Here is an 18,700-nt window from a genome sequence, read left to right on the forward strand (position 1 = left end):
GGGTAGCCCTAACCGAGCCATGTGGAAATCCTTTGGGGTGGACCAAAATAAAACATCGGTGCCACATCCAGCAAAACCAGACAGGCAGCTCTATTTCATGCCCGATGTCCCACATCTGGTAAGGGCTGTCAAACGATTACAAATTTTAATCAGATTAATCACAGCTTAAAAATTAATTAATTATGATTAATCACCATTCGAACTATGTCCAAAATATGCCATTTATTTATGTATATTGTTGTGGGAATGGAAAGATAAATTAAAGAAGGCGGATATATCCATTTAACATACAGTATGTATGTTTATTATAACATTTTTCTGCGTGTCAAAATGAAAGACAACCCACACACCTATCAATCATCAAACCGTGGGGTCTTAATTCATTACGTGTTGATTTCTACTTCAGGAAAGTCGACAGAGGAGGTGGGGGGGGGGGGCGCGCTAGTGGAGTACGTTGTGACCACAGAGTGTAAACGTTGTGATCAGCTGTTTTAGCGCAGTTCTCCAGTGAATGGGGGGGGGGGGGGAGTCTCCGTCCGCAGCCGGTTGGCGTAGTTTTGGCACAATTCCGTTGAATAGACCGACGTTAACAGCAGCCCTGACTGTGCACACGGAGACCGACTCTGTCGTCCGGTGATCTAACCGCCATCTGGAAAAGCTTCACAAGTACGTCGGTACGCAAATGCGCTTTGTGACACAAGTGACGGTACGCATTTCAGAGAGATTACGCACATAACCTGCGTACCAGTTATGTGCACCCCTGTACTACAGCAAAAGTATTCTCCGTCGGGACTTCCTGCAACAACACCACGCCGTTATCAAAGATGTTCTATTGAGAAGACGATCACTACGTGACAAAAGTTTTCAAAACCGTGGCTACTGAAATCAATCTTACTAACTGCTGTCTGTGCAATTTACTCCGCGCGAGTTGGCAGACTTTATTTTGCTTCCTTTAACATCATGGTGGGGCTAAGCCATTTCTTGGTATGGGTGTAGCCTACCCCAGCCATACGGGCGGGCCATTCTGCACCTGCGTTAAATGCGTTAAATATTTTAACGCAATTAATTCAAAAAATTAATTACCGCCGTTAACGCGATAATTTTGACAGCACTACTGGTAACAAATTAAAAAAGTGCCCTTGTCCGTGGGCAGGTCTTCATAATTCCTGAGGATGTTGTTAACAGAGAGAACCTCCCCTCTAACGAGGTTTCTGTGGTCCCCATTAAGGACTTATTGACCTTTCAGGAAGGGATGGCCTTACAAATAGCTCCCCATCTTTCAGCTGCAGCCATCGAGCCAAGTCACTTTGATAAGATGAAGGTTGGTCTTGCTCTAAATGTGTTCAGTAAGGCTACAAGTGCTGGGCTGAAATACATGGTGCAGCAAGAAAACCGCCCTCTGTCACACCTGACGACAGCGTGGTTCCTGGAGCAGGTTGATCGTTGGTTTGATCTGATGTCATCTCGCCATCCAATTACAGCCCTGAGCAGGCTCAAGATGGAGGAGTACCAAAAGGCCATCACCGTCCTCCAGAACATCATCCATCTGTTTCGTGGGATAAAGATAGGTCAAAAGGGAGGTTGGAAGCCTGTTCAAACAGGGGTGATAATGGCAACAACATCAATTTTGGCCATACAAGAGGAGATGCTTACACAAGGACACAGGTTTGTGTTAACGTCAAGGTTCACACAAGACTGCCTTGAAAATACATTCAGCTGTGTGAGGTCTAAAAATCCTGTCCCAACTCCAGTGGAATTCCATCATGCACTGAGAATCATATCTGTGGGGCAGTTCCTCGCCACCATCAGCTCTGGGAGCTACCAGGAAGACCACAGTAGCTTTTTGGCAGACTTCCTGGACACAGGGGAGCCAACAATCACTCCATCAGTCAGAGTGGAACAGCTGATGGCGGTGAACAGAGCAGCAGCACCTGACCTCACAAAAACTGAGAAATGTATTCTCTTCCATCTTGCAGGCTACATCGTCCACAAAATCATCAAGTTTGCCAGCATCTGTGAAAAATGTAAAATTGCAACAGAGCACCATGATGAGAGTCCTTCTGGTGACAACAGCTTGTTAGTGGACTTGAAAGACTTCAAGGCAGGTGCTCTTTGTCGTCCCTCCCAAGAAGCCTTTGACTTCATTCACCAAATTGAGGAACTATTTAGGACCAAGACTGGTTCCTCCCTCATGCAGCTCCCCAACGCAGTGGGTGTCTTGGAGAAAGAAGCTCAGGCCCTCTCCAGCAGGCTTCCGTCATGCTGTGGAGTACAACAAAAACTCGTAAATAGATTCATACGGCTGAGGCTGAGAATTGAGGCCAAACAAATCAGAAATGACAGAATTTTTTTTTAATTAAAAGATGGCCATTTTGGAAGCAAGAGCCAATCCAAAAAGGTGAAAAGGAACAACAGCAGCCAAGCTACCACATCCAGCAACCCCCACACAGATCCACAGCTGCAATCATTTCCATTAGCCGTTGCAATGGAAATATTTGGACTAAACATTGCTCTTCCACCTGCCAGCACCCAGCTAACATCACTGCCCCTCCACCCGTAACATCACTGCCCCTCCACCTGCCAGCACCCAGCCAGAGGAGCGCAAACAACAAAAACAAGCAAGGTGTCCCGTCATGTACCTGGAAGTTTGGGTTGGCAAAATGGAGTAAGAGAGGGACTTGAAAAACCTTGGTGGCTCTCTACTCATGTTGTTACAGTTGTCTTGGTTACAGCTCTCAAGTTTTTTTTTGTTGCAATTTTTTATTTCATATTTTCTAAAGATGTGGACATCTTTAGAAAATATGAAATAAAAAATTGAAGTGAAATCAACCTCTTCTCTGGAGAACAAACTTTGATTTATCTGTCTTGTGAGTTTGCAGTCTTGCAGTTTTGCTCCTCCACCTGTAACATCACTGCCCCTCCACCTGCCATACAGTAGGTTACTAACAAGATTACTTATATAATACAGTGATATAATACATGTTTAGTATGCTTTCTTATATAAAACAGTAGTATTAAACTTACCTTGTGTTTTCACTCTCACTTAAGTCCCTCTCCCTTTGCCATCAATCCAAAATCAGCTGAGCTGCAACATTATACAGACAGGTAATAATCAACATAATCACAAGGACACAATATGGCTCTGCTAAAAACACTCACTCTTACACGCACCAAAGTCATATTTATCTAATATTTAACTCCCTCCACCCCGCATACAATCCCGTTTAGAAGCCCCTTCTCTAATTCAACAACGTTGGACGAAATGACTTTAGGAGAACGGAATTTACAATTAAAAGGCTGTTCAACGTCTGTTGCTAACTTGCTTCGGTATCCTAGCTGGAGAACTAATATTATTTCATTTCAACAGCTCCTCCTTCACAAGTTGGGATGGCCACTGCATTTTCAGAACACCACAGAGATGGTCAGGAGAAACAGGAGTGTAAGTTATCTGCTTGATATTGACAACTTGTATTCATACAAGTTGTACTTTATAAAGACATACATTTTGTGTTGTTGATTTTTTATCAAGTGAATGATGCCAAGGACCAGGGAGACTTTACTAGTATCAACACAGTTATGGCAAGCAAAGGTTGCTGGGGACAGGAGCTTCAGGAGGTTCAAAACAAACAAGTAAAGTGAACTAGTCAGCAGTTCAAAAATATTGTATGTATGCTAAATATTACTTAAAATGCCGGTTTTCATTTTCTTTTTTCTTCCTTTAGCTGACACAAGTTCTGGACAAGACCCAAAGTCCAAACACACATCTAGCCTTTGTGAGCAAGATGGCTCTCACGCGGTCAGATTTTTGGAGTTTGGGTTTGGCTAATGACATGGATGGGATGGTAATCAGAGTGATCACGCTCTTTGTTTCTTGTACTCTTTCTAACTGATTTTGTATTAATTGTTGGCATGTTTCATGTACTCTGTATTTTACTGACTGTGTGTTTGTATTCTGCCAGATCCTGAACAGCTGTCTTACAGTTATTGAGAAGGTATTGAAGCTGTTCTAAAATATGTAAATATATGTATAAAACATACTATAGTATATCAAACAATTTATAAGATATTACATTATGAAACTACATCTGTTACAGAGAGTAGATGGCGTGTTTGCTGCCAACAGCCATGTTATAGCTGCCTGGTTTCCACCATCTTCCACCATCAATCCGATGCAACACCTGCCGGTATTTTGATCATGATTACCCATGTTGCTGCTCCATATTCTTGTACCAACTCATTACTGAAGTCACATCAACACAACTGTTTTTTTTGCTTTTCCAGGAAAATGCAGCAAATCTCCAACGGCTTCTCCTTCCAGTGTGGGAACCTGGACACTCTGTGTAAGTACATGTAGTTCTGTCTTTGCTATTGTTTGTTTACTGTACAATGCAGTTTGCCATGCCGCAAATAGTGTTTCTATCTTTAAATTCAACGCTTCATTTAGTTGTATAATACAGATCCTACAACTTTATAATATAACGTTTGAATGTCAAAGTATACCTGTTGATATTGGAACGTGTGATATTAACAGATACTGAGGCCACAAGCTAGGGAGATCTTCTTTCTAGATCCCCTCCGTGGCACTGGCTGGAGAGATGATAGTCGCACCAAACCATTCAGGTTTTTTGGCGCACAGTTACATCACATCCGGACAGTGGTAGTTCTGTTTTAGACCACTTGTCTATCTTTTTTTAATCTATGGCTCTGTTTTATTTGAACTAACATGGGATGCATTGTATTAAATAAAAGGCATTGAACAGAACCATAGATGCCACTTGACAGCGGGGCTGTTCTGTTTGACCCCTTAATGACCTTTTTTTTTAGAAGTTCAAGTTTGTTCCTGTTCCAACAGCGTTAAAAGATTTTCTGCATGATTTTCATGTACTTATAAAGTTGAATTAAATTGTACTTATTCTTAACTTTCACATGCATTGTGTTCACAGAAACCTTGCTCAGATCTTGTGCCCTGGGCCTTGGGCAAGTCTTGGTGTGGATGATGTCCAGGTTAGATTTGTTAAAATGATTCTACTGAAGAGTATGATGTAATTGTCATTTTTGACACTTTTCACACTACAGGGCCTACCAAGACAAGGGTTCTCGAACAACTGTGGGGTGTTTGTTTTGATGGTAAGATACTGGATGTACAGTATACATATAGTAGTCCTATTTTTCTGTTTATAATAATGTATACAAATGTATACTGCTTTCAGCATGCTATGCACTCCATTATTGCTCATAGTTTGAGACATGCTGTGATTTATTTATATCCAAAACAACATTCACGGAGGAATATTATTTGTCAATGAACACCATAGCATCACAACAACCTATAACATAATATACTATTTCTTTATTTACAATACGCATTTTACATTGTGGCAAGAGCCCAATTTGATTTCAATGAGGTATGTAGAAATAAGGGTTTCATATTTCAGTTTTTCATTGATATCACTTGTGGATACAAGACTTTTCAGGACATGTGTTGTTGACCCATCTGGTTGTGTGCTTTTTATATTCCAAGACAAACATGCAGAAAATTAGGCACTGATGGTATAGTTCTCCTCAAAAACTTTCCCATGCCGTATGTTTCTTTAATTTTACAATTTACATTTGCATTCTTGAGACTATTTGTTACACTGTAACCTGACTATATCATTTTTAATGAATGTTTTTAATGTTTGTCTTTCATTCACCAAGGTCTGAACAAGAGAGGTCGCAAGACTGCAAGAGGCGACGGGAGGAAAAGGCAATGCAGGTAGAAGTTGTTGAATCACAAATGATAAAGTCTTGAACCAGTGTGAGTGTTAAACATTTAACCTCTCTTTGTCAAATATATTTCAGGATGAAGAGGTTGTGAGGTTCCACAAAAGAAGCAGGCCATCATTTGAGATGGGGTCATGAGTGACCGCTGCTGGGGGGGAGCTGTTACAATCAGCTGTATTAGGTTCACTAATGCCTCAAAATGTATTAGTTGTCACGATCTGTCTGTGTATTATTTTGTCCTGTCTTGTCTGTTGCTTTCTGTGTTCAATAAAATTGAAAGTCCTGAATTCAAAGTGTTTCTTAAGTAAAAGAGTATAAGTATTATCAGCTAAATGTACTCGAAGTATCAAAAGTAGAAGTACATGCGGAATGGCTCTGTTCACAGTATTATATTACCATTGATATTATCCTGTCAATTCTATCAATTTGTCAATACGATGGCACTTTTAATATATTTTTTAAAATACTGGTAGGAAATAATGTGATATGATTTCATTTATATCACATGTTTTTCAGTAAAAAGTGAGTAAATATACAATATTGCCTCTGAAATTAAAATTAAAATTAAAAAGGTGTACGTTAAAAAACAAATGAAGGCCCTTTCTTGAACTCATAACTGAAATAATTGATGCAATTAACATGCAAATAGACATTAAAATATGCTTTGAAGGCTGTTAATGTGTTTAATTTGAGTTTTACATTTTTAAATGCCGTTGCCATGAATACAGATCAGTCGCCATCATCACAGACCTCAAGGTATCATTATATATATATATATATATATATTAATAATATAAGATATAATATGTTAAAAATAGTTAATACTCTGACGCTATGAATAACAGAACAGAACTACTACCCCGGAAACAGGATGCAACGCGTCATCTGTGAAGCTTGTCACGTGCCTCAAAGGTTGAGAAGGAGGGGCCGTCAGTCACGTGCCTCAAAGGTTGAGAAGGAGGAGCGTTGAGGCTCCGCCCATCTTGAGGTACTGCGCACTGCAGTGAGGGGTACTACAATCCTCACGGGCCCTAATCTCGCGGGCAGCAGAGAAGCAGGTGCATTTTGGAGAGACTCAATAGAAATATGAGTTATTAACTAACTAGACACCTGCAAAAATGAAGAAAGTGTTCACCGCAGAACAAATTTCGGATTGGTTCACCTCAGGAGCGACGTTTGCTAACATTAAACTCACGGAGGAAGTGGTTGAAAGAAAGTTGGATGAAGTGTCGTCGAAAGAGACCAGGTGAGAGAAAAGTGCAAAATTAACATTAGCTTAAAATTGGCTAACACCATGCTCGTTAGCATAGTGCTGGATCCCACCTGACTTATTTCTATAACGCTAAGGCCGGTTACAAAACAAATTGCATTCTTATGGAGTCGTTTGGTTCATCGTATCCAAAACCTTGGATGGGTACACTTTTTGAAAATGCAATTGTTTCGGAACCCTGCATGTGCGGAGTTTTAGCTATCATTTGGTAACGCTAATTAGCAAGCAGCATCAGTCTGAACTAGGGGAAGAAGGTCACTGGCCTGAAAGCAAGCTAACCCTAAATGGTAAAGTTAATGACTAAACTCTTCAAGCGTTCTTTGTGGATTCCACATAGACAGTAAATATAAAGGGCTACAACTTGCTTTAGATTTAGTGTTTCACCGTAAAAGAGGAGAACTGACTGGTCTAGCTAGACCACATGGGTCAAACTCAAGGCCCGGGGCCAGATCAGGCCCTTGGTGGATTTAATTTCGGCCCGCAGGATAATTTCTAATTACTATTAGATCTGGCCCGCCAGTATATTGCATAAGAAATGAATGCAACTGATTATTTAATGTTGTTTTTATAGGCAATAATTTAAGCTTTGTTAATTCCAGTTTTAATTAGTTAATTGTAATAAGTTTAGCAATACATATTGAACCAGTCCTGCCTTCGACTAGTACCGATTTTTTTTATTTTGGCCCACTGTGTATTAGAGTTTGACACCCCTGTAGACTATGAAATAAACTTGACTGAGGTTTCCAAAGTTGATAAATGATTATTTAATATAATTTTTAGCGTTATTCTTTTAATACAGCCCACATTTTAAAATCATCGATGAAGTGATGTAACCAAATTGAACATCAAATAAAGGCTTTCTGGTGCGTTATCCTGGCTTTTGTAGACTGTAAGGAATTTATCACAAATGTATTTGTTTTAAGTTTAATAACAGCAAAATCAATTCGAACTATTAAGATTATTTTATAACGGGTTAGTTACCTAAAACTTTGGAATTCGCCCAAAATAACAATACTGAGAATATGGCCTTCTGGCAAATATGGGAGAGTCACAGGTTGATTAACAAGTTACAAGATAACAAAATAATCTATATAAAACTACTCAAAACTAGTCATTCTATTGTATTGAGAAAGGATTAAAAAGAGCAGGGGACAAACTAGTTATTGTAATTTTAAAAAGTGCAATACATTGTCCACTGGGCCTAATGTCTTCATTATTTGGTATCAAGCTACATCTACAACTAATACAAACCATCAAGTTTTTGCATATTTTCTCTCACAGTGTAGTGCTATATGGTGCCTTGGGCCTGAGAGAAACTGGGTAGTTATATGGAAGGTCCCAGTCCCTGTTGGACCCTGCTAACGAACTGGAGTGCCGCATGGCCCTATCCACGTATCCCGAGATTGTTTGGATCTCCTCCCTTGGGTTGTCTCCACAGTTTGGGACGGTGGGTGTGACAAAGCCCTGCTTCATTATGTAGCGGCTGGTCTCCATTGGTCGGTTATGGGCTGGCTTCACTGAGAGGTCATCCTCTTCATCATGTTATTTCTGGCTCAAGAAGTCGCTCAGAACCTGCTTGAAGACACACGCCAATTCCCAGGGCATAATGTTGTTAGTAGCAAGCACCTCACGAAACCTGTGGAAAACAATACAATTAATGAAACACTTGTTAAAGGCAAAAGAAAATCCACAGTGGGATTACTAGGGTTTGTTCATCAAAGTTAGCTGTAGGTGGCACCATTTCTGAATTAATTACAAACTGCAGAAAAAGAGACTCAACAAAATAACTTGTTATGCACCAATCAGACCTTAAACTGTGTACACAATGTAGAAAACTGGAAATATTACATTTTTATTTTATTCATGTGAGGAAACGTACTTAGATCTTTGTGGATCAATGTGGAGACCGTTTTAATCTAATATTTTACATATTTCAGTGGGGAAGATACTTTATTTTATGCTGAAGTCACACTCTTCACGTATGTCATAATTTATTCATAAATTGAAAATGTGCATTAAAAAAGTGGTAGAAATGCACATTTTATGTTACACATTTTCTATTGGATCTAATATCATATAATTTGACCATGTTTTCACAAATGATATTATTAGGACAACAGCACAGCTTTTTCTTGACAAGCATTATTCCATATTTCTTCCTAAATGTGTGATTCTTTGGTAAAGTGGTTATGCAAGCACTCTGTATTGACCCAGTAGTGAATGTAATGGGAAATGAATAAGTAGGTCACAGTGTTCAACCATGTGGAACAATATTTTGATATCATTATGGCTAACAGAGATAATGAGTGGCAGTCTGTCTCCAGTCAGGCTAACAGGGCATCCTTCACCTTCACATGTTCACACCATACTTCGCCTGCCTCTGTGACAGTAACACATAATGGCTTTCTTGGCAGCCTGCCCTGCCTCCCTTTCCCTTTGGGCCTTTACTGCTTTGCCTGCTGTCAAACCTTGTGTTGATGCAGAAGCAGCTAGCCACTGTTGACCACATGCTAATGTGAGGACAATGCATTGCAAGGCCTGTATAAGCACCTGGAGAGCACAGTGGCTGCATGGATGGGTGGGATCTGGGCACACAGAAACTCCAGCTGGTGTAACTCTGATGTGGGGATGAGGGTCCGTAACCTGGGGTATTTCTGAAACCAATGGAGACCCAGGGCGCTGTGGGACAACCTGTGCTCGTGCTCCAGCTCCCTTGCCAGATGCTCACGTTCCTCCACATGCCAAAGGAGCTCCCTGATCAACATGCCACTGGGTACGACCCCCGACACTTCATCCTGAGCCTGCACCCTTGATTCATTGGACCATTTCATCCAGCCGAACAGGGGCATGGCAGTCACTGGAGGTTGCCCTGAAAAACTGGGGAAACAAAACGTTTTTGTTGGCTTCCCCACAGCACTTTTCTAAACTCATTTTCAATATACTGGAATATGTTTATGCAAATGTAAGTGCTAATTTCTCTAAATTACACTTACAAATAAAAAGACAACATCTGACTTTATGAAAAAGTGAGGCAGGTAGCAAAACAATTGGAGTGAAAAGTGGAAACACATATAATGACCAAAAAAGTTCAAATCTACATATTTTATTTATTGGAAAAATAAATAAATGTTTCCAATACTATTTCTGATGCCTTGCACTTTAAACTTCAAAAAGTATACACTGAGAAATGTATCGCAGCATAACTTTTTTGAGTAAGGCAATTTGAATTCTTACTGTGTAGTAGGGGTGTAACGGTTCACAAACATTTCGGTTCGGTACGTACCTCGGTTTTTTGGTCACGGTTCGGTTCGGTACCTTTTCGGTACAGCAGAATTTTTTTTCACAAAACATATATATATATATATATTTTTTTATTATTATTATTAAACTGTGAATAATGTATTCACTCAAATAAATACAAAATAAAATAAACATTAAGGTGCAGCATTTCGATGAACTGAAATAATCTGTATTTGAACTTTACTGTACTAGTATTCACAAAACATAAACTATTAGTTTTGGGTTTTTAATTATTATTAAACTGTGAATATTCACTCAAATAAATACAAAATAAAATGAAAATTAAGGTGCAGCATTTCGATGAACTGAAATAATCTGTATTTGAACTGTAGCCTACTGTACTAGCACCTAAGCAGCCAGCTTGACATTAGGACTTGCTTGTCATTGTATTTTCATGTTTTTTTTAAATAAAAATTAACTTGTCCACATTGCTTGCCGAAAGGGCAGATCTGCTGGCACTAACAATGTCTCCTGCTGTGGAGAACACCCTCTCGCTAGGGACAGAGGTAGCCGATACAGCCAGGTAGCGCTTTGCTAACATGGCAACATAAGGATATTTGGCATTTGTAATAGCTTTGGCTCGGTCTGATCTTTTTGCGAGTGGTGGAGGCTTAAATGCTAGCGGGAGTTGGGTTTGCACTTCAGTCTTTTTTCTTTTGGTACCGGTGATATTCACGTTCGGGTGATGCCTTTTCAAGAGTGTGCAAGTTTGATGTATTGCCAGCCGCGTAACCAATTTTAGTTGAACAATGCCGACAAACAGCTTTGGTTCGGTCCACCTGTCTTTGTCCGTCATCCTTGTACGTAACTGCGAAACCAAAATGTTCCCAAACCGGAGACTTCAATGATGCTGGAGGATTTTCGAGCTCAACTTTATCTGCGTTCGCCATTAATTTTTGACAGTTCCTCAAATTACTGACTACATTTGAACGCATCCCTCTGACCAGCTCTCATAGTATGCCTCTCATCCAATGAAATGACTTGCTCGCTCTATGACGCGCTGAACCCAATGTGAGCAAATTACTCTGAATGCTGCGACGCAGCACCTGAGATTACTTCCAAAAAGTTATTCACGTTCTCAAATTTTTACGTTTAACGTTATATTCGTTCGGTACACTTCGGTACACACCTGTACCGAACCGAAGGGCCCGTACCGAATAATTTCGTTACGTGTACCGTTACACCCCTACTGTGTAGCCCTATTATAATAAAATAAAAATAAGTGTAAGATGACCATCCCGTTGCCAAGCTGTTCCCTGCCTGAAGGGTGCTCTGATTGCCTTCTTTTGAAGTCAAACTTAAAAAAGGAAAATGTCCCAGGTGTGTGCATTCAGCTTTTTTTCTCCGACTGATAGATCCAATACAGCTAACCACCTGGGATTCAGATGGCTCAAACTGCCTGCAGGGTCAATGAATACAATGTCTATAAGCAGCATTTGATTTCAGAACGTAAAGAGTTGTCAGTCTTCCAGCATGTACAGGAAGCAATTTTCAAATGAATATCATTTAAAGCATTTAAAAGAAAAGATCTATACTTACAAGTGAGAACTGGACCGCTGACGCTTTTATGAGATGTTCAGAAATTGGCCAAAGATGAGCTTTTCACAGAGTATTGCCTGCAGCTCGTTGTCTCCATGGGTCAGTCCATGTGAACTAAATTCCTTCACTCGCTGCCAACTATGTACCGTGGTGTCAAATGCCATCAAAGAAGCACATCACTTGTGTGTCGGCAGCAATCCTTCAATGTCTTGGTTGTTGGAAGCGGTTCCCTTTTCGTGTTATTGTCTTGTCCCTATCGTACCTCCCACTGCTCCTGTCAAGCAGACTTTTTTCCAGGAGAGTTTTAGTCACACACTGCTAACTGACGAAGAAGAGCTGTCACCTCTCCTCTCCTTTCCCTCCACTCTCCTCTGTGCTGTGTGCAGCTTTGTTGTAAGGTCAGCTGCTTTGTAGCTTGCACGAAATGTGTGCATTGGAGAGAAAGGAAGAGGACACGAGTGCATGTGTGTGCACAAGCCGTGGGGGTTTTGTATTTGAGCTCCTCTTAGTACTGTCAGGGTTTGTGCCTGCTGTTGCGATAAAGTCCTCCCCCCACTACAATACAGTGTGAGGCAGAGACAACTGGGAATGCTCTCTGGGCTCCAGTGCTGTGGCCCCGGTCGAGCTGATCAGAGGGAAAGACGAAAGAGGGCAGAGATTAAAATGAGCAAACTTTAAAATGTGACCAAGTAAGGGGAAGGTTAGAGCTTTACCCCCCTTACCCACTGTGAACCTACATTTTAAGTTTACTTTTAATGATGACCTGCTTATTATTCAAATGAGTGATTATTAAAACATCTTCATATCTGATATTTGCTTTTGTTAACTGTGCCTGTATGGCAAACAGCTTTAATTGCTGCACTACATAGCATTTGCATCAACAAGGGGAGGCTGTGTCTCAGTGGAATTGTGCGCTGAACTTTGAATCAGGGGATGGCAAGTTCGAGTCTCACTGCAGTCAGCATGTCGTTGTGACCCTGGGCAAGACACTTCACCCCAAATTGCTCCTGTGGGGATTGTCCACAGTACTGAATGTAAGTAAGTCGCTTTGGATAAAAGCGTCTAACAAGTGACATGTAATGTAACAAAAGTAGCTACTGATATCACAGCTGGCACATTCTAGCATATGCACAGCGCTGCACATCGATTTCCCCCCCCCCCCCTGCGGTATATATTGCGTTTTTTTTAACCTGTTAAACCCCAAAGTCCCGGCGGGTACTTTACTTTTTTTTCACGACAGTGTCTCAGGTAGGGGTGCACCGAATGGGAAATTCTTGGCCGAAACCGATACCGAAAATAGGAAACAGTTGGCCGAAAACCGAATGCCGAAAATGATTAATAGAAATCAGAGGTGTGGACTCGAGTCACATGACTTGGACTCGAGTCAGACTCGAGTCACACATTTTATGACTTGAGACTCGACAACATCACAAAAGACTTGCGACTCGACTTGGACTTGAACACCAATGACTCGGGACTTGACTTGGACTTGAGCCTTCTGACTTGAGGTGACTTGCTACTTTAATTCAGAGGTCTCCAACACGCCGATCGCGAGCTGCCGCTAGAAGAGCAGACTCCCGTCGGGGAAAGCAGAATCTTCAGCCGCTCCTACTCTTGCTGAGAATCCTTGCAGGCAGGGGCGGGTCTTTATTTAGCTGGCCCACCATGCGGCCAATCATATGCGAGGACACACTAGGATCATACCATTATGTGAAAGAAGGGTGGGGGGCACAGCATGTGTAGTGGTACAGGCCAGCTGCACAGAGCGACGGGGAGACGGATTTAAATGCAAGCGCGTCGGAAAAAGTCAAGAAATGAGCGAAAACCGAAAAAAGAAGCAGCATCTGGCTGCTTTTCAATGATATTGGAGAAAGCAAAGCTGAGTGCAGGATTTGTAAAATGAAAATAACCTTCAGAGCAGGGTTTTTAAAGCCTTAAAAAGGTCTTAAATATGATTCAGAAGGTCTTAAAAATTATCGGATTTGAAAGATACTTCTATGTTGCGATAGCGTCTAAATGTGTTTTGGGGGAAATGTCCGGGCTGCAAAGTAACCAGTACGGTAATAGCCTTTCAGTTCCCCCCAACAATTTGTATTGAATTAAATCAACATGGAACCAGTAATCACTAACTTTGTTTCCCCCGGCCCCTTATTGGAGAACACCCAGCTAGTAACCTAGCAACCAAGCTTCAGCTCATGTAGCCTATCTTCGAATCTACTTACAAATACATATGGGGAAGTGTAAGTTCAACCGTATTTTGTTGGAAAACATCTAATTTAGTGCTTGGTTGAAACCAGTGGAGGGAACGTGTTTGAAGCCCGCTGCACCTTTTGCAAAATAAATTAGCGTTTGTTTTGCTAATGTAGCGTTAGCTGGTGGAGTGTTGCTAGTGCAGCAGCTCCCGCAACAACACCGGGGGACCTACGGGCGAAGTTTGGGTCTACGTCAACCCTAAAAGCGGAGGTGCTGTAGACGCTAAATAACGTAGCTAAACACCAATCATACAACAGCAACGATGAAATAGTGTAGCCAAGGCAGCAGAGCTCTGAATATAGCTCACTCTCTCTCAGACACACACACACACACACACACACACACACACACACACACACACACACACACACACACACACACACACACACACACACACACACACACACACACACACACACTAGGGCTGCTCGATTATGGCAATAATCAAGATTATGTTGGTCAATAATTAATATCACGATTATTAAATATGATTATTCATTGACTTTGAAAACATCCATTTATTGAACTTTAAAACAAATAATAATTTGAACAGTATATTTTTAACTGTTGATTACCCTGAACGTATAATTCAACTGAAAAACTAATACAAAAATTAATTAAATAAATGATACATTACTAAAAAATTCATTAGATCAAATATGTTGTGGTGCACTGTCACAACCTAGCAAAGCAAAATAATCGTTTTTTCCGATTATGTTGTTTTCGTAATTGTGGCAGGCCAAAATCGTAATTGCGATTAAAATATGATTAATTGCACAGCCCTAACACACAGACGCACACACATACACACTTTTTGTCTAACACGCTAATACAGTTCTGTACTGTTACGCTGTTGTGTTCAGTCATTGTTCTTATGTTGAACATGAATACATTTACTTTGTAAGTGATTATGGGACGTATTTCTTCTTTATATACATTTTCCTTCATACTTTATTGCCGTGAAATAGGTCTTAAATTCTATTCAAAGTGGTCTTAAAAAGGTGTTAAAAAGTCTTAAATTTGAGTTGGCGAAACCTTCAGGAACCCTGTACAATAAAAAGTCCTGCATTCAAAATGTTACAAGTAAAAGTAGAAAAGTATTAGCATCAAAATATACTTAAAGTACCACCTGCAGAGGGATCTAGATTCAGGTGTTCTTTTCCCCATAGAGACCGCCTCGCTGCACATTATCCCTTGCATAAAGATAGATTGTGGGTCCCTTATAACATGTTGTACACAGTGGAAATAAACATTCTGGTTACCTCAACATCAGGGATCTTATACATTAAACTCCTTCTGAATCAAACCGTCACGGTAGCCTTACCTTACTGATCCCTCTTAAATTAGAAAAACACACGTTACTTTACCAGCAGAGAGAAAATGGATTATTAAATTATTAATGTGACTAATAAAGAGCAATTTGATTATTAAGTATTATTCTGTTGATCGATGTCATTACATTTGGTGAAAAACACATAATGACTTGTTTATGACTCGTTTTGTCAAAGTTTAGGACTTGACTTGAACTTGCCCATCCTGACTTGAGACTTGACTTGGACTTGCAAAACAATGACTTGAGACTTGACTCGGACTTGAGCGCAAAGACTTGAGACTTGACTCGGACTTGCAAAACAATGACTTGGTCCCACCTCTGATAGAAATATATATATATAATGTATACATTTTTTACCAATGTTGTTCAGCTACCTGATTATGGAAATAGACATGATTATGGCAAAACTTAACTTAAATAATAATCACTATTATGGGTCCATAAAACATTTATTCAGCACTTTTGAATGCATACAGTACATTTATATATGTCATGTATTATTGCTAAAAAACATTATATCGCAGTCTTAGTGTCGCCAACTCGTTTCTAATATGCAAAGACAACAAATGCGTTTATGATGTATTTTCGATCAGACGAGATCTCTCTCCCCCGTCTGTGTGCGAGGGTGCGGGGCAGTTTACACACACGCAGCTGCTACATGCAGCGGAGCGCACTGCGGAGATGGCGGAGAGAACGCGCTCCGAGGTGTGGTTAAACTTTACCCGTCTCGATGTGGAGAATACTTGTTACCATAAGTGCAATAAGAGTTTAGCATGTAAGCACGAGCAATTTGTCTAAACATTTAGCAAAAGTGCACCGCATGCAGACTGAGGAATGTACCGGGTTCGACCGTCTTTCTAGCAGCTCTGTAGCCCCATCCACGAGTAACGTTTCCACGTCAGGTGTTATGAATGCTAGCAGCAACACACGGAGTTAACTACATTATACAAACATGGGTTAATGATTAGAGGTAACTGAGTTATTTAGTTTGTTAACATTTCAGCTATTCTGTTTACAGTCTGTCATCAGATTATTTAATACGATTTGTTAAAGGCTCAGGGCAATCTCGATGACAAAGGTCAATGTTCCCCCCCCCTGTGAGCCAGCCGCGAGCATGGTCGCCGCGTCTTTATTACGTCATCACAACAACACGTTAGGTTACCAACGTAAGCCTGTTCTGACATTCGGTGATATTTTTTCGGTGCTAAAACCCTTTCGGCCGAAAGGGCATTTTTAACCATTTTCGGCCGATAATTTTCGGTGGCCGAATATTCGGTGCATCCCTAGTCTCAGGGGATCGTAATATTTAAGAACCTATTAATGTGTTATACCAGATTAACGGAAATAATCTCAGCTAACTGACGATACAAACCATTTTTACCAAAACAAAACACAAGTCTCATAAGAAGCATCTAAATGACCCCTGAGTGAAAAATGCTAACGCACTTTGGCACAGAACTCAAGATAAAAGTACCCTTATTATTACTTATCGTAGCTGCATTTACAAGATATCCGATTAAAGCTGAGGTTCCACAGATTATTTAGGTATATAATACAGTGCATGACATTAAGGATTTTGGGAGATGGCCCTATGGGCTATCTAAGCTAATTTACAGATGGCCCTGAGCCCAATAGAGATTGCCCTGAAAAATGCGCGCGGACGAAATGACGCACGAAGGGTTTGGGGGGGCCTCCGCCTAGAACATTTAGATTTGTGCAGGTCTTAGATGCTGTCTGGTGCATTCTCTAGACTGAATTATAAGATGAACCACCACAATATTGTATTGTACAATTTCAATTGTATTCTTCATTTCACTTGTTTGTTTGTTCTTGTTTGTGTTTGCTCGCTTGCATGGCATAAGAAATACTTAAGTTGTTGGTCAAGACACTTTCCATCTGATGAAGGCAAATGCCTTCCCAGATGTAAAAAAGTAGAAAACATTACATTCAGTTATAACTGCCAAAACAAACATTATTTACACTATTATGGCCCCTGTTAAAAATGTTTGTAATGTTATCTACTGTAAATTGGTCGAACGAATGCCCCCTCATCCGGAAGCTGACCGAGCAGCAGTCGAGAGGAGCCGAGCGCATCCGCGAAGCACACAAAATGGCGACGTCAGAGTTCCCGTTAGCCGGCAAATCTAAATCTCTTCGGTCAAAATGTCCGGTCAAAATAATTTCCCTTTAGCCCAATACCGCTTCAGTTGCGCCACTTATGTGACAGACAAGAAGAGTATGTGACAGACATGAATAGTCAATTCTAATGTCTAACACTTAATGTGGAGAAAGAGATGTCCTGTGTGGGTTGATTGTGCGTTGATCTGTTGGTAATGCCTCGGGATTCCGGTGGGCATGTAAACAAATGCATAATGCTGCGCTATACTTTGTGGCCTCACCCAGTTGCATAGCGACACTTATTGTGTAGGTGTCTTTTGATAAGCAGGTAGTCATATCATTAGCTAGAACTAGCTGGATCTGATCGATATGGACATAAACGCGAGTGAAGTCTAATCTGACGGGAGAGAGAGTTCAGCTGCTGCTGACGAGTCGACACGCAGCTCTGCATGATCACATGCAGCGGTGAGGGGACAAAACACACACTTCAGGTTAGAATATCACACATAGCTATTTTAATTACCTCTCAAACTACCTGAACTAGTTATAGATATGTTTAGTTTTACTGTCGGGTCACTCATTACTGGATCTGCGAGCTGCATGATACTGGCATAATAGATTGCCCGATCGGGCAACCAGCAGGTGAGGCTTCATTGCCCGAGCTAAATTCTAGATGGCCCCGGGCCATCGGGCAGTCCTTAATGTCGAGCCCTGTAATATCATCACTGAGTGATCTGAACTCGGACAGGGGAAGCAAACACAAACATCACAACACGTACCTTTACGTAGCTTCTAGGGGAGATGTCTCACCGTAGCTGTCAATCTGATCAAAAGACGTGTTCAATGGCATTAAAACGAGAAAGAAAAAACGCGGCTGAATCGGTTAATCCATAGGTTTTTAACGTCTCTGTATATATAAAAAAAAAGATTTAATTTATAATCCATAATTCAATTTTTATGTAAATATCGCAGAGCAAAAGTTAGCTGCTAATGGTATCCACTAGAGTGGCTGCTGCTTCCGATCTTGGCTATGCGGCAGTCCAGCGCAGTCTAACACACACACATTACCAAATAAGGAGTGAGAGTGACGCGTAGCCAAAACCGGAAGCTGCATACACTCTGGT

General features: G+C 40.8%; 3 protein-coding genes across 6 annotated transcripts in view; 2 read left to right on the top strand and 1 right to left on the bottom strand.

The window, feature by feature from the left end:
* The first annotated feature begins 3,059 nt into the window (after positions 1-3,059).
* On the top strand, positions 3,060-6,050 carry LOC117550136. Of its 4 annotated transcripts, none has more exons than XR_004569571.1 (11): positions 3,060-3,105; positions 3,368-3,439; positions 3,530-3,630; positions 3,723-3,842; positions 3,960-3,992; positions 4,095-4,184; positions 4,282-4,340; positions 4,944-5,004; positions 5,077-5,127; positions 5,698-5,755; positions 5,842-6,050. XR_004569571.1 is itself a non-coding variant. In XM_034222473.1 (11 exons), the coding sequence occupies exons 2-11, from the start codon at positions 3,388-3,390 to the stop codon at positions 5,855-5,857; spliced, it is 624 nt and encodes a 207-aa protein (XP_034078364.1). In that variant the 5' UTR covers positions 3,060-3,105; positions 3,368-3,387; the 3' UTR covers positions 5,858-6,050. The 4 variants fall into 4 exon arrangements, 2 of the variants coding, with proteins under 2 accessions (XP_034078364.1, XP_034078365.1); XM_034222473.1 differs by having other exon boundaries at positions 4,944-4,987; XR_004569572.1 differs by lacking the exon at positions 4,944-5,004.
* Positions 6,051-6,589: 539 nt separating this feature from the next.
* Positions 6,590-18,700, top strand: part of tdrd9 (tudor domain containing 9) — a 36,895-nt gene continuing 24,784 nt past the window's right edge. The window contains exon 1 of the mRNA XM_034221950.1: positions 6,590-7,009. Coding sequence (XP_034077841.1) covers positions 6,882-7,009 — 128 coding nt within the window. The 5' untranslated portion in view covers positions 6,590-6,881. The remainder of the gene's footprint in view (positions 7,010-18,700) is intronic.
* Positions 8,309-11,953, bottom strand: rd3l (retinal degeneration 3 like). Its single transcript, XM_034221949.1, is given in 3 exon segments — positions 8,309-8,669; positions 9,584-9,910; positions 11,873-11,953. Coding segments are annotated over 2 exon segments (660 nt in total). The 5' UTR covers positions 9,883-9,910; positions 11,873-11,953.

Source organism: Gymnodraco acuticeps, unplaced genomic scaffold (assembly GCF_902827175.1).
Source record: "Gymnodraco acuticeps unplaced genomic scaffold, fGymAcu1.1, whole genome shotgun sequence".
Lineage (NCBI taxonomy): Eukaryota > Metazoa > Chordata > Actinopteri > Perciformes > Bathydraconidae > Gymnodraco > Gymnodraco acuticeps.